This window comes from Panthera leo, chromosome E3 (assembly GCF_018350215.1).
Source record: "Panthera leo isolate Ple1 chromosome E3, P.leo_Ple1_pat1.1, whole genome shotgun sequence".
NCBI lineage: Eukaryota > Metazoa > Chordata > Mammalia > Carnivora > Felidae > Panthera > Panthera leo.
In genome coordinates this window covers 8,534,532-8,561,298 of record NC_056694.1, presented here as the reverse complement: position 1 = coordinate 8,561,298, position 26,767 = coordinate 8,534,532, and the positions used below count along the sequence as shown (strand labels likewise).

Below are 26,767 nucleotides of genomic sequence, written 5' to 3'. Positions count from 1 at the left end.
TGGGACCAAATATTAAGTATCGTGGCGCGTTACTTTCCCGGGTGAGATACTCAGGGTTACTGTGGTATTACCGGGGAACCTGACTTTTAGGAGACACAAGCATGGATGTGTTTAGGGGCACAGAGCGGCGCCACCTCAAAAGGGCAGGGGGAGCAAACGTGGCAAAACGGCAGCAGGCGGCGAGGCTGGGTAGAGGGCGTACGCGTGCCCGTCACGCTAGCCTCTCCGCTTTTAGGCGGATTGGAAATTTTTCAGAAAGAAGGAAAAACAAGCAAACACCCCCAAAACGGCACCCTGAGCTGCCGCGGCTGCAGAAATACTAAGCCACCAGGCCTCACGAAAGCCGCTGAACAGGGAAAAGAGGAGATCAGATCAATGTGGGCAGGTGTAAGGTGACGGTCTCGCTCAGAAAACGAGGCTCGGAGATGCAGTTCTGAGGAAAGGCAGTTCGTGTCCTTCCGGCCCTGGGACAGTGACAGCCTCTGAGCCTCGGGGCGCCGAGCGCGGGAGGGCTTCCTGCGGCAGGAGACGGTGAGCAGAGAAGGGCCCTCTGCTGCGTCCCTCCCGAAACCTTCGGCGGTGCCAACGGTGCCCGCTGCTTCCTGCACGGCTCCCCTGCCCTCTGCGGTCACCTGGAGAATCTGCCAAAGGGCAGCCCCCGCCCCCTCCTCGGGAGCCCCGGGCCCAGGACGCCGGCCTCCTTCGCTGCGGGGCCGAGAAGGCCCGCCCTGAACCTGCCGTCTCACTTGCGCAGGTCCGGCCCCCTCCCCACGTTCTCTGGGCATCGGGAAGTGGCCAAAAACTAGAATCCCACGATCCTACCAATCTGGGTTCTCTGGAGGGCTCTGAAAAAGTCTTGTCCCCTCTCCTCAGTATTAGCACTGCTGCCATCGTTCCAACGGGAGAGGCGAAGAGCTGGGAACGGGTAACTCCGCAACCATCCCAAAATTCCCGGTGTTCTCAAATTCGCCGGGACCACACAAAGGGCCACGAAGGAGCCGGAGCGTCACCCACCTCGACCGCTCACGTCTCCAAGGGCTGTCCGCCATCTTGCCAGACGGCGCGCTCCCCGTCTGGAAGGACCCGACAGAGAGCTCTTGCTTCTGCTGAGCCCAAACGGACTCCTCGTGGCTGTTGCCAGCCTCAAGCGAGTGAAGATCCCTCTTCCCTCAGTAGCTGGGCGCGAAGGCACCGGCCTGCCCCACTGCATCCGCCCCCCACACAGGAGGCCTCCCGGCGGCTGCAGCCCCAGGCTAACTCCGGCAACCGGCGAGCCTGAGGACGTGCGGGCTCCCAGGGGCCGCGGTGTGGACAAACTCAGTCCACCGTGGGAAGTGCAAGCGCGCAGGCCGCCTCGCCCCTGGATCCGCCACACCTCCTTCCATTGCGGACACGGCTTCGCTTTCCACGCGGGCTTTAATGGAGGACCCAGTGGAAACATCACACCGGGAAGCACAAAATCCACATGACATGGAGTTAGTGCGGCTGGGAAGGTTCCATCTGGGCAAGCCCCTTCTGTCAATGGCATTTACTTAATGAGAATGAAAAGAAAGCACGATGAACTACGAAGGGTGGCTCAGGGTATAAAATAAACATAAATGCTTACCTCCCCCTGGAAGCTCTTCAGCAGCGGCGCTACCTGCTTGCGCAAATCCTGGAGCGGGAGGGGCGCGTCAGGAAACAGCCATCGGAGAAGGAAAGAGAAGGGAAACATTGTTAAGTCCTCCTATCAAAACAGCTTTGAATTCAGTGATGACTGCCATTAGATAAAGCAATCTTGGTCCCTCCCCTGTCCGTTTCCTTCGTTCGGACAACATAAATCACGCCGACTGGCGCTCTGTCGTTTAAATGAACTTCCTCGAGAATACCATCAGATTTTATTTCTACCCCGTCCAGGTTATACGCACCTCGCCCCCCAACGCGCTAGGGACGCAAGGTTTTGCTCGTATCGGTCTGAGGTGACCTGCTTAGCATAAAACAGGAGTTACGGTGTAGATTGGACTGAAAAGGTGTCTGAAAAGGATCTGGGGTCCCCATGTCGCATTTTAGCTGTTGCCTTAGGGCGCTGTCACTCACTAGGAGATACATCTGTTTGGAAGCCATGTCTGACACGGTCAGTGGAAATTTCATCCCAAGCCACCAGTCCACATTTTAAGACGATGGAACAGCCCAGAGGGAAGTCGGTATGAGTCTCCTTGAGAAGATTCTCTTTGAAATGAAATAACTGGCTGAGGCACAACGTAGCGATTATCGTCAACACTACTGTATCGTAAACTTCAAAGCTGCGGGGAGACTAGATCTGAACTGTTCTCAGCGCAACAAGGAAATGACAATCACGCGATGTGATAAAGGCTCACACTGTTACAGCAACGACGGGGCAAAATACAAACGTGCCGAACCAACACACCGGACGCCTCCGACTCCCACGACGTCGTGTCAATTGTACCGACAAGTCAATGACGTGAGGCACGGACATCTGAGGCGTTCACTGAGCACGACCTACGCGCCAGATCGGATTTAGTAAGTCTGGACCAAAGCCAGGTATCCGCGTACTTCCGGGTTCCGGGCCTTAAGCACACGCCAACGGACACTGACTAGACCGGCGAGGACTGGACATGTGCCAACCAATCCAGAACACAAGAAGAAGGCAAAGCATTCTGTCAGGAGCCCCGGGGAAGGGGGGGGGGGGGGACGGCGGGAAACACAGAGGAAGGGTCAATTCAGATTAAGGGAGGTGAGGAGTGGTTTCACAGAGGAAGTGGCGTCCGAGCCGGGAAGGCAGGCAGGATCTTTGTAGGTCAGCTGTCCATGTGCCCGTCTGGGCTCTCGCCACCTCTAAACCGCTGAGCCGGGCCGTTGTCGAACCTACGGGCGCTACCAAGCAAAGGAAGGGTCTGGATGTCTGTCCACAGCTCCTAGGTCAGAACCATGTCCGGAAGACGGAAGGCAGAAGGCAGGGGCCCTGATTCCAAATTCTGGCCCCGCCATTCACCATCCACGGGAGCTCTGGATCCCAGTTCGCCTCCCAAAGCTCAGTTTTCTCAGCTCCACATGCTCAAGGGTCACGATGTCCTCCCCGGAGAGGGGATCAGGTGTAATCCACATGGGTAGTATTGGTCCTGACACACGGCAAGTACTTAATAGTATGAACAACTTTTTATTGTTATGAGTAACATCGCCATTACCATTCAAGGAAAAGGTTTCTAGCAAATTTAAAAAAAGTTATTTATTTATTTATTTTTAAAATTGATTTTATTTACTTTTGAGAGACAGAGTACGAGGAAGAGAGGGGGACACAGAATCCGAAGCAGGCTCCAGCTCCGAGCTGTCAGCACAGAGCCTGACGCGGGGCTCGAACCCACAAATTGCGAGATCGTGACCCGAGCCGAGGTCGGTCGCTTAACCGACTGAGCCACCCGGGCGCCCCTCTAGCAAATTTAGAGTTAATCCTAAATCGATCGGAGTGCACAGAAGACAGCCTTTTCTGGCATCGGGATTTTCAAGCATCACTTGAAGGTGGATGAGGAGGGACTTCACGGACCCCGGAAGGGGTGGGGGCTGAGCACCCGGCCTCTCCCGCTGGGGTGCTGGGATGGTCTAAGTAGCCCGGCCCTGGGCCTGCTTGCCCCACCCCGAGGTGAGCCGTCCTTGTCAGCTGCACGTCTGGCACCTGCTCGCTCTTTCAGCGACTGACTGACAGCGTTTTGTGCTCCTTTAGACAGGCACCTGAGCCAAAGGGCCCTTCGGTCGTAAGCTCGAACCCACCTCACTCACTCGCCGAGCCGAGCACTATTAGGGAGCACTATCAGCAAGCACGGCTCCGGGTATTTTGTGCTCCAGTGTCCTCGGTGGTTTTCCTCTGGACCAGGGCCCCTACCCGCCCTGGGTCGCGAGGCCTTCCGAGAATCTGAGGAAAGCGAGCGATGCTTCCCTCAGGGATACTGTCCGGCAAATCACCCCACCGTGGCCTTCCTAAAGCCTCCCCCCAGAACCCAGGTTGGGACCCTGAGGACCCCTTGCTCCCGCCTGAACTGTCACTTAAAGCAACTGAATTTAAAAATTCAGTTCCTCGGTGGCAGGAGCTACCTTTCAAGTGCTCGGCAGCCACGGGAGGCTGGCGGCCATCGTGCCAGATGCCAGACGCGGAGCACCTCCCTCGCTGCAGAGTCGGCCATGAGACAGGGCTGTACCATCGGCTCTGGGCCAGACACAGCTAACCCACGTTATTCTGGATTGTAACCCCGCCAAGGTATCTGATCAAGAAGTATCCAGTTTCCCTTTTAATTATACGTCTTCCTCTAAGTTGCATTCCTACGGGTGACGCCAGTATTTCCGTGGAGAGGTCCGTGCTTTCGCTCCTCCCCAGGACACGGGCGGAGCGCTCCCGAAGGCCGCCGTCCACGGCGTGCCCCTGCCACAGGCTGGGGGACCTTTCCGCCACCTGCCGAATTCCTCAGCATCCAAAGACCCTGATCCTTTGCAAATGCAGCCCGCTCATGTGGAGGTGGAAATGCATCATCTTCCGTGTTTTTGCGCCAAGTTCGACGACCAAAACCAATCAGACTCTTCACCAGGCTCTTCCTAAATAAATAAGGCCATCCGTGCTAGGCCCACTATCGGCCCCCAGGGACGCCCACGTCCTGATCCCCGGGACCTGTGGCTCTATTAGGCTACATGGTGAAAGGAACTCTGCAGATGGCAGTTGGGGGCCCTGAGTCTGGGAGACGCGCCTGGATCCCAAGCGAGCCGGAGGCAGGAGGGAGGAAGGAGGGCGAGAGCCCGAGAGCGTGTGACGGTGAAAGCGGGGGTCAGAATGACAGGGGTGGACGCCAAGAGGCGCAGGCGGCCCGGGAAGCTGCAGGCGCCTAGAGAATGATTCTCCCTGGAGCTTCTTTTATTTATTTTTTTAATGTTTATTTATTTTTGAGACAGAGAGAGACAGAGCATGAGCAGGGAAGGGGCAGAGAGAGAGGGAGACACAGAATCAGAGGCAGGCTCCAGGCTCTGAGCCATCAGCACAGAGGCCAACGCGGGGCTCGAACTCACGAACCGCGAGATCATGACCTGAGCCGAAGTCCGACGCTTAACCGACTGAGCCACCCAGGTGCCCCTCCCTGGAGCTTCTGAGAGAATACAGCTCTGCCAACACCTGGCTTCAGCCCCGTGGCACCAGTGTTGGCCTTCTGATCCCCGGCACTGTTGGATGAGGAGTTTCTGATGTTTTGAACCAGCAGGTCCGCGGTGCAGCCACAGGAGACCCTACTACGACACCGTCTCACTTAGCCCCTGTCCCTCTCGGGAGGACGCAGCACAGAGGACGAAAAGGGCGAGGAACGAGGGGAGATCACCTCTGGGTCCCGGGCAGGGTCAGGGGTAAAAGCCTATGTTGCGACCGCGAGGAACGAGCCACGCTTCTTTGGCAGAAACCCGCGACCACGGGTAATGACGCAGAGGTCTGGGGTGGAGGCGGGGAGAGCCCGGGGACTCTGGGTTGGCCCCCTTCCCTCCCCCTGCCTCCCCGAGGCTGGGCCAGGCAGGCAGGACGGGCGCCCGGCACCGCTCTGGTGACAGGCTGCAGACGCAGGAGGATGGCAAAAACCTGTCTGTTGCTGGTTTTCTAAAAAAGCCGACTTCGAGGACGGTGACGGGCTAATGAGGTGCGGCTATAGTCTCCGGTGTTCTCGCCGGGCAGCCCGGCACTAGGGTGTGCATCCCAGCGGGTAAAGAGCTGGCGAACTTTCCCGAGGCGGCACCGGCACGGTTCGCAGCACGCAAGCTCCGCTTTCACACGCGCGTGGCGAGTCCCCCTCTCCGAGGCCACAGAGCCACGCGAATCTACTATGTACAAGCAAGATGTAAACAGCTCGAGGACGGGAACTCAACGTGATGCCCATCTCACGACCACTGCAGGGACAGCCCTTGGCTTTCCAGGGAGCTATGGCTGAGCCCCCGCCCCACCGGCAGGTAGTCGGGGGGCTCTGGGGGCAGGCGGCGGGCCTGCCTTGCCGGTCCGACGGCCGGAGGCACCTGCTGGGCCTCGGACTCTGGAGAGGGGACACCTAAGGCTTTCAACGGGTCTACATCTGGGCCTGCAGAACCGAGGCAGCCAGGCCCCGGTGTCCATCACAGGATGTGTTTCCTGTCGCTTCCCACTGGGAGTCTGTAAGGGCAGGAGCGATCCTGTTCCTTCCGGACCGAGGGCTGCTTGAGGGCAGGGAATGGGTTGTAGTCCTTCCCACAGTCCCACATCCCGCACCTCCAGCACCCGAGCGGGGCTGGATGATATTTTGCCAGGGAAGTCTAGGCGTGGGACGCTTCAAAACTCCAGAGGTTGGGGGCGCCTGGGTGGCTTAGTCAGTTAAGAGTCCGACTCTTGATTTTGGCTCGGGTCACGACCTCACAGTTCACGAGATTGTGCCCACGGTCAGTGCAGAGCCTGCTTGGGATTCTCTCTACCCGCCCCCCCCCCCCCCCCCCGGCCCTGCTCACGTTCGCTCTCTCCAAGTAAATAAATAAATAACAAAACAAAACAAAGGGTGGACTGAGGAAGCCGGTCACATTCAGGGGTCAGTCCCACTCCCTGGGGGTACAGGGGGAGGGCAGCGGGTGCGGCCCGGCCTGATGCACACGGTGCCCTCTGCAGCCCACGGCCTGGTTGCGGCCCAGAGAGCGGACGTGATGTCGGGCTCCACTTCCAGGAGCACTGATCTCAGTCTCCTGTGTGTACGGCAGGGGCCCGCCACACAGGCGGGACTCGAAAGACACGGGGTGGGTGCAAGCGAGAGAGAGACAGAGAGAGAGAGAGAGAGAGAGGGAGAGAGGGAGAGAGAGAGAGAGAGAGAGAGAGAGAGTGAGTGAGTGGCTGAACGCCCCATCCGAGCGCATCAAGACCCGGGCGTGTGAGGGGGGCCTGGTGCAAGGCCCGGTCCACAGTCCAGGCCAGCGCCACCACCGCCAAAATCCGGGTGCCAACCTCCTAGGTGACTTAGAACTCTCCAAAGCCATGTTGAAAACGCAAAAAGAACCAGATGAAATGAATATCTCCCCAATATTTTCATTTCCTGCCCCATCAATATAGAAGTTATTAACAGAGAACAGATACTTCCGGTACTAAGCTTTTGACACCTGGGGGGCATTTTACGCCTCGGCACATCTCTCTTTGGACCGGCCGCATGTCAAGTGCCACCCCCCCCCCCCAACCCCCATCTCATGGAGCAGCCCAGGGCCGATTCACAAATCAGGGGTCTCTTGGGAGAGAGGCTCGGGGCTAGCCAGCTCTCCCTCTCTCAGCCGGTCGGAGGCAGAAGTGAAAGAAAAGGAATGAGAGAAGCAGGAGGAGAGCGGGGAGAGCAGAGGTCAGGAGGAGGCGGTTCCAAGAGGGAGAAGGTGCTCGCTTCTATCAAACGGCATCACAGACGTGAGGCTCGCGGAAAGCTCTGGATGTGGCCGCCGGGGAGGTCCCGGGAATGCCGAGCGCCCCCTGAATGGAGTTGGGGGTAGAAGCCAACCTGTGAGGGGCTGAGGGGCTGGGGCTCTGAGCTCTCAGGAGAGAGGTGGGAACGGGTGGGGGGAGCAGGTCTCGGGCAGAGTTGACAACAGTTCTCACTGAGCATGCCCTACGCACCGAGCGCTGCGGCAGGGACCTCAGACGTGCTAGGGTCACCGCTGTCCGCAACAGTCCTGCCGACAGAAGTGACGGACCTCAGGACACCTGAGGCTCAGCAGGGGAGGAGCACTTGTCCGACGTGGCACAGCCAGAAAGGAGGACGCGACCCCAGCTCTCCAAGGCCCGTGCCACGGCGAGATTTTGTACAGGAGTCAATCGCCTTGACCAGGTGTGGGCACAGGGATGACATCTGGGGGCCACCTGGACGGGGATATGGAGTCGGGGACTCATCTGTCACTCGAGTCTTATAATGGGACCAAACTCTGAGGGGAAATGGTAAAACTGGACGGGGTCAGAGAATGTAAAAGGTGGCGGGGCCGAGGCATCTGGCACCACCGTGGAGGACAGAAGAGGCAGGGAGAGAGGGTGAGGGCACAGAGGCCTTGGTGCAGGGTCCGGATGGTACAAGACCCGGGCACCCTGGAGTCGAACCCACAGAACGGCGCCTCTTACCAGGCTTGCCTCAGTCTACCCCACACCCCGCCGACCCGGGTCTGGGCCTGCCTCGCGAAAACACCAGCTGTGAGAAGTAGAGGAGGTGACCGAAGTATTCCTGAGTTCCGGCGCTGCATTCTGGGAAGGCAAAGAGAGCCGAGCCTCCCATCGTGACCGTAAAGGAAGTAAACTCATCTCCACTGTCCCTGCTGTAAGCAACCCGCTGTAGTCTCACAATTATTCCTCTGGGAACAGTCCTGTCGCGCGACAGACTTGCTTAAAGAACCTCTTAAGGTGTTAAAGCTGGATGTGTGTGTCAGCACTTACACGTGTACATATGTTTCAACAGCTCTAGAGAGGGGCGCCCGGGTGGCTCAGTCGGTTGAGTGTCCAGCTCCTGATTTTGGCTCAGGTCACGATCTCACGGTCCGTGAGTTCGAGCCCCGCGTCGGGCTCTGTGCTGACAGCTCAGAGCCTGGAGCCTGTTTCGGATTCTGTGTCTCCCTCTCTCTCTGACCCTCCCCTGGTTCATGCTCTGTCTCTCTCTGTCTCAAAAATAAATAAACGTTAAAAAAAAATTAAAAAAAAAAAAAGAAAACCTTAATAATTTAGGGGTACCCACTTAACCCAGTGACAGGCTTTGCAGTGCGGTTTTCAATTCGCTTTGATCCTGTACCATTTATTGAGCAAAAAGCAGCAGACATCTTAACGCACAGAGCGACGTCCTCGAGACTGTTACTATCGATGTCTGTTGGCAAAGCCAGAAAGGCGCATTTCAACCTTCTCTCCCCTGCGTTCATTCCAAATAACAAGCAATGTTTATCGAGAGACGCTTCTAGGCGGAAAGGATTTCCGTTGTTCTCCACACCACGGATTCGCAGCTCATGTTTTAGATCGGAAAGCTGAATGGTGCAATGCGACTGAGGAAACTTTCTGGGTCATGACGATCCTTGGAGAAAATCGTTCTGATTTAAAAGCCCCAAACAAAACAAAACAAGACCACCATGTGGCACTCAGCGGCCCCACTTGTGAGCTACAAGTGGAAGACGTCCCAAAACGCAGCGTGTGGCGCTGGCTTTCTGCCCATTCAGGGCACTTGGATAGTTTCTGGAAGGCTCTGTTCCCACTTCGGGGCCTGGTATTTGCTCTACCGTTCCCAGGGCCGGGCTTATCACAGAATCTCGTACCACAGATTCGGCACTGGTGGCCACCAAGGTCTACCTCTGTGTCCAGGAAAAGAATGGTGCCCAGGACACGGCTGTTTAGGCTTTGAAGGACAAGCAGGTGAACGGGGACAGCCTGGCTGTCGCAGCTGAACGAAAAGAGGCTGTGAATCACAGACACATCTTCCGTCATAAAACGGTGTCTATTTTCAAAATATCGTATGGTCCTGGTTTCTCAGGATGTTTTACTCAATTGCACAATGTCCCTTTCGCTTCGGCTCCGCGGTGTTAACTCACGTGTACTTCTGTGAAATGACACCGTAACACTCACAGCCGTCTAGCTGCGTCCCTCAGAGGTACCTCATCCCCTATGGTGGTGGCCCAGGAGTGGGTCCTGTCTTCTCTGGGGACAGCACGGCCTTCCCAGGAGTACTGGGCAGGGGGGCAGGGTGGGGACAGTGGAGGCGCTGGGCCAGGTCGCCTCTGAAAGGCTCGACCAGGGCTGTCACAGGATCTGTCGGGGACCCAGCCGGCGGCAGCAGTGACTACCCTTGAGAGACTGTTTCAGAACCACCTTGGCCCAGGGCCACTCTCCATGCTCCCCTCTCCACTCAGTTCACATTTTTAGAAGATTTTTAACGTTTTTTTTTTTTTATTTTTGAGAGAGACAGAGAAAGAAACAAGTGTGAGCGGGGAAGGAGAAGAGAGAGGGAGACACAGAATCCAAAGCGGGCTCCAGGCTCCGAGCTGTCAGCAGAGAGCCCGACGCGGGGCTCCAACCCACGGACCGCGAGATCATGACCTGAGCCGAAGTCAGATGCTTAATCGACTAAGCCACCCAGGCTCCCCCGTTTCAGTTCACATTTTGCTGGCTGTGTTTGGATGGTGAAAGGTGGGAGGGGAATAACCCCTGCTAGAGGCCAGGCTAAAGTAGGAGACTGGCTTGCACTGAAAACCCTCGAAATGCTTATGTATGCATCAGCTGAATGCATGTTACACACCCACCTGGGGCTGAAAAAGTGATCTCCAAATGAGTTTACTCACCCCCCGTTTCCCCCTTCCTACTCAGGCCTCCAAGGGAGAAAATACTCATTTGAAAACATTTTAGGTATATATTCAGTATATGGCGGAGTATCGTCATAAAATGTAGTATCGTCACACGTAAGATGTACCACGATTTTATGCCGCATCAAGGAAAAGGTGTTGCTTATAAAACCGAAGTCACTGGGGCGCCTGGGTGGCTCAGTCGGTTGAGCTTCCGACTTCGGCTCAGGTCATGATCTCACGGTCTGTGTGTTCGAGCCCCGCGTCGGGCTCTGTGCTGACAGCTCAGAGCCTGGAGCCCGCTTCGGATTCTGGGTCTCCCTCTCTCTCTGCCCCTCCCCTCACTCACGCTGAGAATGAGAAAGGACAAGCGTGCCAGTCGTTGGCACAGAGGGACGATGGCGTACCGGGGTTCACGGTACTCCTCACCCTATCTTGTGTATGTTTGAAACAGAAAGTGTTTTTAGATTTCACTCTGAGAGACACCAAGCCTTTAGCTGACTGATCCCAGGGAACAGGCAGGGGGAGATTCATGAGGTTGGGGGGGGGGGAGGGTCCGTTCGCTCTAAGATCACAAGCTGCCAGCTAGTCACCCGTCACCTCCGTCAGGTTAACCTGGAAATCGAAGGGTCAACTGGTCCAATCTCCGACCTGTCTGTGGTGTCCCGGCCACGCAGCTTGCCCTCCCAAGGCCACTCCCGTCCCCTCCTGGATCAGTCATGGTGTCAGGATGCGCCTCGTCGTGGATCACAGATTTCAAACACCGAGCTGGCGTGTCTTCCCTCTGGACCAAATGCCCCCCCAACCATTGTTGTGGGACCCCCTCGGCAAAGCCCTCCCGCCTCCGGAGGGAACAAACACTCAGATTCTAGCTGCCAGAAGCGCAGCTGACACAGAAGCTGGATAGGGGTAACTGGATGGACTCATTTCCTTTGGACATCAAGAAACCCCTATCCCGAGGATTTTCTTAAAGAAAAATACGAACACATTTATTTTCCAAAATGGGGCCCACCATTTAAAAGTACATTAACACACACTAAGTACAGCATTAGGTGAGAGAAGAATACTGCAGGTTAACGGAACCATAGCTTTGCTGAGAAGTAATCAGAAATTGGGGATTTATTTTTTTCCAACCGAGATCCTCATCGGACTGAATGGAGAAAATAGGGTCTCTTTTCTCCGTCTTAAAGCCAAGATGCTGAAGACAGACTGTTCAAAAACATTGGGCTACTGATTCTTTCTTGTGAGGTCTTTGGGGTTCTCAAATATCCTGATGGTGTCTGAACCATTCTTATCAGCGAAGAAAAACCCACGTGGTGCACCATACCAAAGGCCGGCCTTATGGACGGTCACAGAACAGTCTGCTTTCGTATTGATAAGCCATCCCTTCTACAAACACGTCTATGCATCTTTGTCCGGTGTATTTTTATAAGGTCCCGGTGGCACCAATGAAAGAATCGTTAATTATCTGTAAAAGAAAAAAATGTTCTTGGCCTTTATTTCCCTGGACGCCACTTAGATTGAAGGAATTTCTCCCTTACCGCGTCCGGCGGATCGCGGCCCAGGTGTGGAGGTGCTGAACCCAGACAACGTATACTGTACGATGCACACGCTGTCCAGCTCAACTTAAGATACAGGTCGGTGAAGAGGGAAGTTTCTCTCTGTGCCGCGATACCGAAACCGCTTCCCGACTCATCATCGGAAGGTGAATCACGCGGCTATCAATGGAGCACCCTACTTTTGGTGACTTTTAGAGATGAACACGTACTCCCTGCAGTCCTTGTGATAGAAAAAGGTAATGTTAAATGGCATTTAAACTGAAGTGTTAAATAAAAAATATGTTTCTATACAACAGCAGACAGTATGTCCTGGCAATTTCTCAAAGATTGTAGTTCACAGATTTGAGAAAATTCCATTAGCTTTAATTATTTATCAGCAGTCAATTTAGATTACTGTTCTTGACCTATTTTTACAGTGTATGGGCCACCCGGCAATGAAATAAATGAATAGTCCTTTTCTACAGTGGCTGATTTTCTGAAATAATAGAAATCTAGTTTAAGGAAGGGAATGGAACCCCAAACATGTAATTACCACAATATATAACCTGCCACGCTGCCTTTGTAGCTGGATAAAGTGCACATCTTTGTGAGTTTTTTGGTTATTAAATGAGATTATCTTGAAAGGGATAAACTCACTCATGCTATAATTTCTTCCCATTTAAATTTCTTTGCTCCATTTAAAACATGTTCTGTATCTTGGCAAAAAGTCTCTAACACTGATGGATATGCCTTAAGCACTGTGCCTAATGAAACCACGTAATGGGAAGGCCCGGCTTTGCGGAGCCGGAGGGGAGTGTCTGTGGGGCTCGAGGGGAGGGTTCCCGGTGGGGAGTGCCGAGGGCCAGCCGCGGGCACGGGAAGGCAGAGGGGGGCACCGCTGGGTCCCTGGGCAAGAGCAAGTGGTGTCCTTCCTTTGGAAGACTCGTTTGATGATGAGAAGTGGCAGGTTTATCAGACTGGTACGCCTGAACTTGGACCTAAGGCGATAAGGGCTGAGGACGGTGCCCAGATTCGAGACGCAGAGGCCCTGCTTTGAAGGAAAAACAGATAGTGCCTCGTGGCGGCCCAGGAGTTACGGGACAGCCCAAAGGTCGCCAAGCCGTGGTTCTCAGAGTGAGGTCTGGGGACTCCCGGCTCCCCGAGATCCTTCCAAGGGTCCACGAGCTCCCAACTATTTTTGTGATTCGCCTTTTCCACTCTCATTGTCTCCCGAATGTCCGTGGAGTCTTCCGGATGCTCTGTGATGCGTGATGAGGTCATCACTCTGATGTGATGCCACGTGGGCTTGTGTCTTCTTGTGCTTTAAAAAGTCTCAGTTTCGATCGCTAACACACCGCTGCTGATGGATATGCACCCCGACACAAAAGCTCTCTGGAGTCAATTTTAAGAGACCAAGATGTTTGAGATACGGCAGCTCTAAGGTTTCTAGGCTTGGGGCAGAGACGTGCATCCGGCGGCGGGCAGGTCAAGGCTGTCTGAGGAGCTGCGGGCGTCCCGGGAACCAGCTGGGCCGGCCAGCCGCCTCTGGGCCCCGAAGCCCTCCCCCAGCGTCCCGTGGCGCCCGCCGGCCCGAGGGCTTGGAAACGCTGGCTGTCACAGCCTGGGCTGGCGTCTGCCCTGCCCGGGGGCACAGGGGCTTCCTGCCAGGGCTTTGGGTGGCCGGGGGAAGAGGCAACCTCAGGTTCCTCCAACCAGTATTCTAAATACCTCTGATTTGCCTTTAGGTCACTTCTGAATAAACGCTCATGCCTAAACTCTTAGTCTTATTTCAGAACTTTGAAAACACTGCTGTGATTGGTTTACGTATCTACACATCACTGGGTTCTGAGTTTGTCAAAGAGAGGAACCACGTGTTGGATGTCTAACCCACTATAAAACCGTTCAAGCCTTTACTACGGGCCAGGAGTGAGCTCGTCGCTGCCTTCGTGGGGTTTATATTCTGTGTGAAAGATGAATCGACTCCGGATTCCCAGCAGACAGCGGAGGGGCCACGCACACCCAAGTCTGCTCCCGGGGCCACTGACGGTGTGCAGCCTGCGGACTGAGTAAGAAAACGAGTGGATGCTCAGACGCATCATCAGCACCCTGACCTTTTATGGGGTCACATACCAGACAGGGGACCTGCCCCAGAGGTGTCTTTTTACCCTGCGGCTCCTCAAAAGAACCAGGAAGCGTGACTGTACTTCACCACACGTGCCCACCGTGTTAATTTACGCGAGGCCTTAGGCCCTGTGGACATTGAGACAAAGGGGCTACTTGGGATTAGAATGTAGGTTAATCCATCAGTTTGGTGTTCCTACTTCTGGGAGTTTATCCATAAGGATGGCCACAGACGTAGGCAGAGATTTATGGGCAGGAATGTTTTTAGCATGTCCTGTTTAGAAAAGAGAAAAATCAGAAATAATACAGAGGCCAACGGTATGGGGTTACTTGTTAAATCCGAGTAAAGCAATAAAATGGCACGTTAGGTAGCCAGTAAAAGTATCTTTCAAAGGACAGTCAATACCATTAAATAATGCACCGTTGCCATTTTTCCACCAGATATTTGTTGGGTGGCTATTACGGGCCCTCGGGTGCTGTTACTGGAGCTCCTTCAGTCGTGAGCCAGACCACCGGGCTCCTGTGCCACCTGGGGGCTCCTGTCTAGGGGGTGGGTGTTGGTGCTGTGAAGGGGAATCGCGTGGTGCTGGGGGTCGGGGTGTCCTGAGGGGCAAACGTGGCCTGGGACAGCAGGGGGCGCTCCACTGACCAAGAGGCACCGAGCCCAGATCCGTAGGACAAGCAGGGGCTAAAGAAGGAAAGAGAAGCCACAGACGACGCAGGGTTTAGAGTATGACCCCCATGTGGGTAAAAATGAAGAAACATACATATAATGCGTTTGGGGGGAAAGGGCAAGAACTACATCAATGTGATGTGGTAAGTGAACGGAGTTACAGCATATTCGTCACTTCTTGGCCTTTCAATAATTCGCATCCTCTTGACAGGAAAAACATTCTTTTGAACATCGAGGATGGGGATCAGATAATAGTTTAAAAAGTAAGAGGGGTTGTTAAGGTTTACCCTCCGCTGCTCCTCAATGGCAGAACCTCCGGACACAGTGACATCCACGCGGCCAAGTGAGCGGCCGAGCGTTCATCAGTCTACTCACGGCCCACGGAGAAAAGAAATACTCTGCCTGCTAACACGTGGCCAGACTACACATATTTCTCTACGGAAAAATTATTTGATAAGTGCGGTAAGTGTTAGCAGGAAATCTACTGATCTGCCGTTTTACATTTTTTCATGTATATAAAATACTCTGGTTTGCGGAAAACCGTGCTACAAAGCAGGATGCACGGCATGATCTTTATTGTTTTAAAATATGTAACATTCATGAACAAGAGGAGAATGGAAAGATCTAAAAGCAACACGCTAACATTTACGTCTAGGATTACGAGTGATTTCTTTCTTTCTTTACGCTATATGCAAATTTCTGTAATCAACACTCACGAAGTCACAGATCTCAGACAATATTGGGGAGACTTAAAACATCATCGTAAACCAACAGCAAAGGGGCAGGAAGAGCCCACACCACACGCAGATCCCAGACAGGGATGCTGGCGCTCAGCAGGCAAATCACCCGACAAGGATGGATTGTGCCAAAGACACACAGAGAAGATTTGAAACCAGATCTCGAACATACAACCCCTCTTCCCAGTTCTGGTCTCCGTTTTGTTTCCCCACCTGAAGGCCTTACTTTCAATTTATTCATCATTTGTGTGCAACGAGCTCACCTAAAATTCAGTGTCATGGAAAAGATATACCTTCATCGTAACTTAATAATCAGTGCATATTGTTATTAATATTTACTTGCTTCACAGAGCTGCTCAGAGGAGTAATTAATAATAAACGACAGGAAAATCTAGCCACAGACACAGAGCACACACTGTAAGTGCTTTCTCAGAAACCCGTTCACACGCACACATGTCAACGGAGGCAGGGGCCTCCGTCTGCACGGTCCCGCTCTTTAGTGGCCGAACAAGGTACTTGGTGACCCCCGTGCAACCAGGAGGCCCCAGTGACGTGGGATCAAACCAGGGGCTTTATGATCATTCCTTGTGTTTTCGCTTTTGGAAAAGACTACAGAGCCAAGGGCATGTGAAATGCAGGCCATCATTTCTTAATTTCTAAACGGAATTATTTATATCATACTGCTGGAAACCAAGTCTAAGAAACATGTGAGTCAGCGGGCAACTGGGGAATTTGTACCTTTGGAATCAGATTTGATGTCTAAAGACACTCAGAGGCTTCCCAAGTGGATTACCTCAGCCAAGCAATTAAGGGGAAACAAAGGCTTCCAGGGCGAAGACAGACTTTCTGGCCCCCCTAGACTTCAGCATCCCAAACACGTGGCAGAATAGCACCGCTCGGCTCCAGGAAGGAGACCAGACTTCATCCCGCCACCAAAGGATGTCCTTGGAGGCCTCAAGGAAGCATCTCCTTAGTTTCTTCCAGTCTTATCCAGCAGGTGGGGCACCTGGGTGGCTCTGTCCTTAGTTAAGAGTCCAACTTCGGCTCAGGTCATGATCTCATGGTTCGTGAGTTCGAGTCCCACGTCCGGGCTCTGCACTGACAGCCCAGAGCCTGGAGTCAGCTTTGGATTCTGTGTCTCCCTCTCTCCCTCTCTGCCCCTCCGCTGCGTGTGCTCTTTCTCTCTCTCTCAAAAATAAATAAAACCTTAAAAAATTAAAAAAAAAGAAAAAGAAAAAGAAGTCTGCTGGGTATTGATGGGTACACGCCACACTGCGGTCCCAGGCTGACGTGCCATTTCAAAATTTGCACATTTCACGGGAAATCTGGGCAGGGAAAGGTGGTGTGTCGGGGGAGCAAAGGGCATACCCAGTGTCCCTTTGGGATGCGTCCCCTTGTGGCGCTGTAAAGGTGGCTTCTAAAGCCATCCGTGATGGCAACCTACCACGAAGGCCATCGAATTTGGTTTCTACCAGGCCTACTGCCCAGGAAGTGCCAGGACCTGGACGGCAAGACCCAGACCCAGCTTGGAAACCGCTGGACTTCAGGAAAAAAAGGCAAGGTGCTCACTTTTAATCCTGTCCCTGGAAATGGAGCCAGGATTTACACCAGACTCTGTAACAGATGAAAGTGGAACAGCGTGCATCTGAGTCACTCGGGGGAAAAAGCAGAGCCCTGTGGTCCCGGTGTGGGACGGACAAAATACAAAACACACAAAATACACTGGGTCTGGACCTGGGTCCAGAAAACTGCTAATGCTTAGAGGATGATCATGCTTCCGGTCAACAAGTGGCCTTAAAACCCTTCTGGAATTCCTCTAGCAATCCTGCTCAGGCCTGTTACCAAATGCTGACTTTGACACAGTTCTGGAATTTTTTTTTTTCTAAATATTCAGCACGGCTTCTTTGTAAGCGAAACAATTCAGGAAAGAGATACAGCTTAACGAATTCTATATCTCTTGGCCAGTGCCGCTGGCCCTGCTAGATGAATCATAGAGAAGTCCATAAATGTCGAGAGCATTTACACAGGCTTTTCCTTTATTACCTTATATGGTGAATATAGATCTATTTATCTCTAATCAACTCAACATGAGCTTTAGCGTTTTCCCTACCTTACTGCCTTTCTGAAAAAGGTCTCCTGCTCTATGACTGAGCTGCACGCGGCAGCACACCCAGTGACAATACTGATATTCATAACCTGGGGCTGGTGTTTTTTTTTTTTTTTTTGTATGAGGACAGAATGTTTTACATCGGTAAATATTTGAGGTAGGTCAAAATCCCTAGCTATTTACATTCTTGCTACATCGGAGCCGAACGTCATAGGGCTAGAAGGCTTTCCACAAGAATTTAACCTGAACCAGTTTTCTCCCTCAAGGAATCATGTTTCTTATCACACATTCGGGAATCAGCTAAAAAATAGTGGTTGGGGCTGATTTTTTTTTTTTTTTTTTTGACATACTCCTTAAAGAGATAAATATCAAAAATATTTTCAGGTTTCCAAAAGCTGACTGCAGGGAAATTCCATGAGTGGCTAAGTCAGTTTAAGAACGCTCTGGGCAATGCTTACTGCCTACGTTCATTCGTTCATTCATTCATTCATTCATTCACTCCTGTCTGTCGTATTTCATATTCATTTCATACTTCCCCTTGTGACAACAGCAAAGTCTCCAGCTATAACCTCTAAAAGACGCTGAAGGCCTGCCAGAGATCCGTGAAGGAAACTGGCTGTGTAGACCCGGGATCAAACATGCATCTGTCCGACCTCAGGTTAAGAGGATTCACCTGCAGATGTGCATATCATTGCATTCCATCAGGTGGCTCCTTGAGAATCTATGGACACAAAAGGGTATCTGGTGGGAAGGTCTGTATATTTGGAGGACCGCTAGGAGGTCTGTTTATATAAAAATAACATGAAATCAACAATATGGCGACCTGCGCTTAAAACTTCATTTGGTAAAATTATCTGGGAACACCCTCTACCGGTCATCCAAAGTTACCTGCAACAAAACATGTATTTTAAATTCAAGTATCCAGGCAAACTAACAACTGCTCCCCGCCCCCCACCATATGCTTTGCAAGGGGGGGCGTAACTCAGTCTCCTGCCTGGCTGGCCCTACACGGTAGTTCTCTTACATAGAGGAGTTAACGAAAACAGGCAGAAAAGGCCGTCTTTGTCTCCCAAATGCCACCAACATCCGAAGAGAGCAGCAAAGCTTTCCAGAAAGACATTTCTTGGTGGTCTTGGGGAGTTTAGGGGACTCTGTGGTTTCTGCCAGGCAGAGGATCACGGGATCAGAGTGCACCCTTCTCCAAACGTCCCCTGCGCGCGGAGTGCTGGGCTTGGAGGTGCTTGGACACACCGCCCTCTTACGACTCTCTCTCTGGAACACAGGGCTCTTAGCCGATTCCGACTCCATGGTAGGAATGCCGGGAGAGCAGATGGCAACGTGGGTATACGCTATACTATAAAGCGATATATCCAGAGAGGGGTTCTCCCCCACAAAACATCCTTGGGAGGGGCCGTAGGAATAAAGTTTAATAAAATATAACACACGCCTCGGGCCGAGCAAGGTAAACCGACAGTCTGACTGGCATCTTCTGGAATAGTCCTCAGGTTAGCAAGTCACAGGTGCTTACACACATGAACCCCTCCTTCTCTGCCCGCCCAGGGGCTCCGTCAGTATTCACCTGAGCCTCTCTGGGATCCTCTTTATCGTGCAGACATGCATGATGATGCACATACAAACAAGTCAACAAACAACTCTATCACCTGGGAGCCCCTGCCCCTTCCAGGCTATGGCCTTACAGATGGGCCTTACTGGGTGTGGCCTTACAGATGAGACGCCCAACACACATGGTCCCCAAATATAGATTTGATTCCAGAAATGCTGTGCATGCTTCAGTCGCTCTGTGAAGCGCCCTTCCTTACGTAAGCACATCTGCAAAGTCATCCTTATGGAAAATTTCAAATCAGCCTGGGCTGGAACTCCAGCTCTGGCGTGTCGTGGCTGTGTGAATTCAGCTCCTTGCTAGGATTTCATCTCTCTGAACATCAGGTTTTCCCCCATCGGGTAGAAATGATCCTCCCAGCCTTACAAGGACAGTGTTCGACACACAAAGCAGGAATCCAGTGAATATTCTGGAATGAATAGGAACGCAGTAGGTCCTTGAGGTAGCTGTTACCGGGACGATGATAGGGATGTGACCCCATTACTGCGTGTGCAGTACGCAGAGCCCCTCAACTTCTCCCAGTTTTTTTTAACTTTTGTTTTAAGGTTTATTTATTTTCGAGAGAGAAGAGACAGAGCATGAGCAGGGGAGGGGCAGGAAGAGAGGGAGACACAGGATCCGAAGCAGGCTCCGGGCTCCGAGCCGGCAGCACAGAGCCTGACGCGGGGCTCGAACTCACGAACCACGAGATCATGACCCGAGCCGAAGTCGGACGCCTAACCGACCGAGCCACCCAGGCGCCCCTCTGCCATCTTTTACCCAAGTGGTCTGCAAAGCGCTCCTCTGTGGCAGGTAGGCGCTTAGGTAGTCTAACCTGACTGGCGGCAAGGCTGTTACTTCTCCCAGGCACTCAATCAAGAACCTGGCATTTACTGGGTGTTCGCCCCATGCTGGTGGCTCCGGGGCAGCCAGCAGTGTCTCAACAGCCCCTCTCGCTCGAGCTCCTCCCGAAGCCATCCCTAAGGCTGCCAAAGGCAGCTCATGGCGTCTTAGGCAGGGCTTGGCTAAGAGGGCTTTTCCCAAGCAGAAATTTCCGAAGGTGATCTCTGCTCGTTTGTGGCCGAGAAGGTCCGTTAATGTCACCGGTTTCCCCCACTGTAACCCCAAACTCGGTGCCTGGCCCTCTCCTCCCAGATGATGTGGGAATGACTTCCGATGCCCTCCCCGTGGGCACTTGGCACTTTTGTATCAGGCTAAGGGAGGCCACTCACCTCACTTTTTCTTTTTTAAGACGCGCGCTATTCTGAGAGGCTAGATCAGTGTGACCTTTCGTTTCCAAGCTCCCTGTGTATGCTAGAGACACCCTCTTTCTATGTCTTAACATGCACCAAAGAGAGATTAAGCTAAATGAGGCATGCCATTCATGAAGGCTCGCTGAAATTATGCCTGCTAATCTTTTAAATGGCAAGAACATTATGCAATACAAAAGGAATCTTAGTAATTCTAAAGCTTTTACCCAACTGAGAAAGTCTAAATTTACAGAAACATGCTAGAGGTAAAGAAGTTCAAGAAGCCTGCCCCAACTGCCCCCCACGCGGTGTGGAGAAACAGACCCCAGGGTGAGGGAGAAGGGGTGGAGAGAGGAGGGTGAAGGGCACAGGGCACAAGGTTGGGGTCCAGACCTGGCCCCGGCCATCAGTTCACTTGTAGAAAGAGGCTCCTCTCCCTGGTCCGGACCGAGCCATTTCCTGAGGCTTCTCAGACTGAGCTGATCTGCCGCCCCCGCAGAGCCTTTCTGTAGCGTGGACTTTTGGGTGTTGGGGGACGCCCGGCCACATCCCACGAGGCGTTCTAGGGGCATCCTTCACGAGACCTGCGCCATGGCAGGCCCTCTCCTGGGCTCTCTCGCGCAAGCATCAGAACGGCCCTTCAGGCGGGCAGAACGATGCTCACTGTGGAGACAGGAAATCCGAGGCTCGGAGAGGCCGTGTTTCACCTGAGGCCACTTGGCTGTAACGCAAACTCAGGGGCCAGCTGGTGCCAAAGCCACGACGCTGTGCCGGGCGACGCCTAAGCAAGCCAAGTCTTTGCGCGCGCTCATTCCGGTTAAGCCCTGGGCTGCTGGAGTGCGCATGTCCGAAGGGTCCCTGAACTGTGGCGAGCGGTCAAGAACCCCACCGACTCCTGATTCGCCACCTGCGAGCCTGTGTCCAGCAGGTGGAAGAAAATCCTGGCAAGGGCCCGTCTGCACAAAGCCATGCTTTCACACAACCCTATCCTAGTCTCTCCTCCTGAAACAGTATTTCGTCCAGCTTCCACGTGCAATTTGACGTGTGCTACGTGTTACGGTCCTACATGTGACTTGTCCTACTCCAGGTTAGGAACGGAGCCTCACCCCGGCACGCAAGCTCACAGCAGAGCAGGACAGCGTGAGAGTCCGCACTCAGGTGCTCGTGCCAACGGGGACTGAGCACGGTCACTCGCGGGGCCTGCTCCCCCTTCTACCTGGAAGCCGGCACAGGGCACGAAGGGTGTGTGTGCAAATCATGACACGGCGAGGGGGGGGGTGGGGGGCCGACGACACAGGAAAAAAAGGCACAGGGAAAACACGACGGAGGCTCGAGAGAGAGAAAGCCTTTCTCGGATCAAAGAAGGATAAAAGGACAATAGGATGAGGCCGCGGAGACTGGTATGAGCTCGGAGAGAGCAGCGGGGTTAAAGGTCAGAGGTGAAGATGGACAGGGAGGCCAGGCCAGTGAGGAGAGTCTACTCCTCTGACCAGGTTAGCGGCAGGGATGGGGCGACCGGCCCCAAGACAGCTCACCGACTTACAGCAACAGCAACGAAATCAAAAAGAAATCCACGTCCACGTGGAGAATCTGGAAAAGCCAAGAAAGGCCTCCGTCTGCGGCCTGGTCCACGCTGATAGGGCGGGAACTTGGGTTCCTGCGCCCCCAGTTTCTTGCCCGGGGAGCTGCTGATGACACTTAATCGGACGTGCGGGACGGTTTTTATTCCACTCCCGCCACACACGTCTTGTTCTAGATTCAACCTGTTTCTGAGGAGGATGGGCCAGACTCATTCACGAGAACCTTCTCTTCCCTGAGAAAAAAATCTGTCGTCCCTGGATGACACCATGTACCCTGAAAATGTTGCCCTTTAAGAAAGCGTAGCACTCGAGATGCCTGGTGCACGAGAGATATTAAAAAAAAAAAAAAAGTTTTTATTCATTTTTGACAGAGGAAGAGACAGGGCGTGAGCAGGGGAGGGGCAGAGAGAGAGGGAGATGCAGAATCTGAAGCGGGCTCCAGGCTGTCAGCACAGAGCCCGACGCGGGGCTCGAACCCACCAACCGTGAGATCATGACCCGAGCCCAAGTCGTACGCTAAGCTGACTGAGCCACCCAGCCGCCTCTCGAGAGAGTCTAATAAGACTTCCCTGTTTCAAAAGTACCCAGACAACGGGTCCCGTCGTTAAAAAACACAAGTTAGCAACCAGAGCGCCCAAAGCTGGTCCAAACCAAGGGAGACGGACCTCATGCCGATCTGTTTTCTTCTCCCAGGCAGGAAGGAGGAAGACTGAAACCAAACCCGCGCGGCTTTCTCTGCGTGGCTACAGCGTCCCCCGGAACCTTGCACTTCCCGCTTCCCCAGGTCCGCAACGATCACCTCGCCCTTAAGCTGCCGTGGCCTTATTTTCCAAGCTCATCTTCCATCATCTGCAAAAGTCCGACTGCCTGGCTCAACTCCTCGACGTGCCCCCCCCCCCCCCATTCCTGGCTCTCTTTCTCTTTGGGATCCTTTGCAGCTGCTCTTTCTTCAGGGAAAGGGACTCAGAGAGGCTGCACTGCCTGCACCTCTAGGAACAGGTTCCGGAAGGGATATACTGAGAACCATAATGTTAGTAGGGAGCTGGGCAGGGAGGCAGGGGATGCGTCCCCGGGAGTATCCCGTGGGTCCTGACTCTATCCAAGGCCAAGTTCTGTGTGACCGCAACACAGGGAAACTCAGAGACTGCCAGGGACTCCCGTGGGAGGCTGAGGAGGGCTGTGCCAGGACACCCTGCAGAATCCTGCCAGTGACAAGCAGTAGACCACCCACCCCTGCCAAATCCAGCAGGATTTAATGTTTATTTATTTGGGGGGGGGGAGAGGGTGGGAGGGAGGGAGGGACAGAGAATCTCATGCAGGCTCTGTGCTGACAGCACAGACGTGGGGTTCGATCACAAACTGTGAGATCGTGGCCTGAGCCAAAATCCAGTGTAGGAAGCTTAATCCACAGAGCTGCCCAGGCGCCCCACTGCCAGTATTTTTATGGCCAGCGAGCTGGGAGTGGTTTTTATGCTTTTCAGTGATTACATTTCAGAGGGTTGGAGAAGTAACTACATAATATCCTTATTTTGCCTCTCGGGCAGCCAGGCCTACCATATTTAGCATCTGGCCCTTTAAGAGAAAGTTTGGGGGGCGCCTGGGTGGCTCGGTTGAGCGACCGACTTCGGCTCAGGTCACGATCTCGAGGTCGGTGGGTTCCAAAGCCCCGCGTCGGGCTCCGTGCTGACAGCTCGGCGCCTGGAGCCTGCTGCGGATTCCGTGTCTCCTTCTCTCTGCCCCTCCCCGACGAGAGCTATGTCTCTGTCTCTCAAAGATGAATAAATGTTAAAAAAAAAAAAAATTTTTTTTTACAGAGAAAGTTTGGGGCCCCCGATTTGTTCCCTCGTTCTTCTCTTCACTCGCCACCCCACTCGCCTGTCGCAGGTGTGCGCACCTGTGAGGGGGAGCGTGGCTTCGCTTCGGGGAAATGAGGCCGACTGGAAGGAGCCAGGAGACCGGAGCACCTCAATGGGCAGCACCCTCCGGCCTCAGTTTCCCCACTTGGGTAGGACCCGGCAAATGAGATGTGGGATACGAATCTCTCCTTCAAGAGCTCAGAACGTTCTGGAGATGAAAGCTGATTGTCACTGGTGCTTATTTACGAGCTGATTTATCACCAAAACTTATTTTCTCTTCTTGTAAACGTTGAAGCCTGACGTTCTCTCCAAGTCCACACAAATATAGAATGCGTGTGAGGATTTGCTCAGCTGCCAGGCAGATGATTCGAGCAGCCTAACCCGTGCTCCCACGATCCAATTTCATCCCTGGGTCAGGCTAACCGCCCCCCCCCACTTGTCCCTCGTGAAGCCCGTGTGCTGGGGGTGGACGCTGCCCGGCCCGCTGGACACGGCTTACCCGGGCCACACTCTGCCGTTTGGAAAACCTTCCCGACTGCGCCCAGATGTACGTGACGGGAGACAAAGGATTGAGCCATATTTTTTTAGGAAACCCAGACTGTCTACGCATCTTGTAACACAAGGCAGAGAGAAATTCAGGGAGAAGGGTGATATTTCACATTCGAGGTCATTCTAAAGCTGGGGTCGCAATTTGAGATTAATTTAAGTGACACTGTGGTGACCTTATTACCTCGTGAGTCCCGGTCATTTAATGTAACGGCCTGGGAGGCCACTCTGAGAGCGAGGAACCAGAGCCTGGAGAAGCTTGGGGCGGCCTGATGGGAGTGGCGGGGCTGGCATGGGCCCCAGGCCTCTGGGGGGGGGGCCTGCTCTGTCCACAGGAGCCCCTTCCTCCAACCCCGAGACCCTCCAATATGGTCACTATCGTTTGCAAATACGAGGCTGGTGGTCAGCCCCTCCCAGGGCACTTTCTGACCAGCCAAAAAATAACCTCCTTTATTAGGATAGCTTCCGCCAGTCCCCCGAAAGCAAAGTATGACTCTAACAGCATGGAGACACGTGCCAGCCCCTTCTGCCTGTGGCACTGTGTCCCAGGCGGTGGACCTGTTAGAAGGTGGGGGGGGGGGGGGGGGAACGGGACAGAGACCTTCCCTTGAAGGACCAAATGACTCTCACTGGATGGTCCCTCCGTGGGGGGCCACAGCTCCCAACTCCCTTCCAAGGAGGGGAAGGACTCCACACTTCTAATACGGCGTATGTGACGGGAGGGAGTAGCCAGGAAGCCCAGAGATGCTGTCAAAGCCACAGAGCGCCCTCATTTCCCTGGGGCCCCCCAAATAATCTAACAGGGAGCCCCGTCCAGACACCCAAGCAGACCTCACGTCAGCCTCAAGCCAAGAGGGGACGGAGCTCTGAGAGGGCTGTGGCCCCCCAGCAAGGTGTCTTTGGACCACAACAGCCGGGGAGGCCACCACCTGGAATTGTACTCATGCTGGGGAGGGCCGCACAAGACCTGGGAGCCCCAGAAGGGCAAGACCCTGCAAGAAAACAGGAGGCGGAATATGCCAGGGAGGAACAGAACCACCCCAAACGCCACGGCCACGGAGGCAAGGGAGAAGGGACCGAAAGCCAAAGTTCCCTCCCTGCCCCGGACTCAAGCTGTGACACAGAAGCTGCAACCACACACCCTTTCACTTTGCACAACACTTCTCTGACCATCAGTCAAACGTCTGTAAGTGAGTCTCATTTTTCTATTCACGTCAGTAGTGAGTGGATAGCGAGGTCTCTAACTTGAGCACACGGGTCGGTGAAAAAACTCAAAGGTGCAGAAAGAGCATTTCCATTCTCCATCCTTAAAGCTAAATAAACAAGAGATTTTCAGTTAGAAGACAAGGAACCCCCAAATTAAACAACTTTGTTCCCGGGGGAGAGGGCGACTGGAGCTCCCGGGAGTACCCAAGACAAACGCCCACGGTCGGTCCCCCTCCGGCCGGAGTCTGGTGGGCAGGTGGGCACAGTCATTCTTGAAAGACCCCAAGCTGTCCCACGGATTCTCCAAGCGAAGGCTGCAGGACATCGGTCGAAAGCGAGTGTTCAGAAACATCTTGCCCTCAATACGGATGAATCCCAACCCATCGGCACCGTGGGGAACTGCACTCGCCCCACCGAGTGAACTCTTCACGGGTGTGCGGACGGCTGGCTGTGGGAGAGAACCGGGTGCAGGTCAAGCAACGGGACATCTTGTGCTCCCGCCTCCACGCGAGGACCGGGATGAAGCTGGGTCAAGCCGGTGTACTTGGCAAAACATTTGGAAGCAGTTTCACCGACAAGTTGCCTGTGAGAGATCCTGCACAGAGTCCGATTTCTATTTTAGTGCCAACATCGGGAAATGAGCTTAAGACACATGTGTTTCAAGTCGGGGCGGCTGCTTTTCCAAACAGCTCAAAATAGAGACTCTTTAAAACACGCTCACACGACATCGACAAAACCAACAGGCCCTGGGTTGGGACAAAGGATTCCATTTTCTTACCAAACCCAAAGGCTTCAAAAGCTATAGAGTTTTCAACCAGACCCAATTCAATACGTTCATCAAGTAATCTGAAACCAAGCAGCTGGACCACTCACAGGGCAGCACAGACCGCCGGGCCAAGTGCAATCTTGGACGCAATTGGGCCCACCAGTGGCCGTGCTGCCGATGAACCCATCGTCCTCTGTCGGGGGGTCTCCTCAGGCAATTTGTCACGGGCCTCAGCGGAGCAGAAACCACACTCAGACACTCTAATTGTGGGGTGCTCTCTCGAAGCGGTGGCCAGCCCGCTGTCTGGATGTGGCCAACATAAATCAAAGGATGTCAGCTCCCGGGCTGGTGTATTTGCTGGAGAACCGAGATCTCAAAGTAATCTTCTGACACTTGACATCGATGGAGTTCAAGGGGCCATGCGCAGGCGCGGCCGGCAGCTCCTGCTGAGGCCAGGAGGAGGGGAACCTCAGAGGAGA

The 26,767-nt window shown here is 53.7% G+C and overlaps 1 protein-coding gene across 1 annotated transcript in view; it reads right to left on the bottom strand.

Moving 5' to 3' along the window:
* Nucleotides 1-26,767, bottom strand: part of CUX1 (cut like homeobox 1) — a 340,084-nt gene that overhangs the window by 172,042 nt on the left and 141,275 nt on the right. Inside the window, 1 exon segment of the mRNA XM_042921134.1 lies at nt 1,607-1,654. Within this exon segment, the coding sequence (XP_042777068.1) occupies nt 1,607-1,654 (48 nt within the window).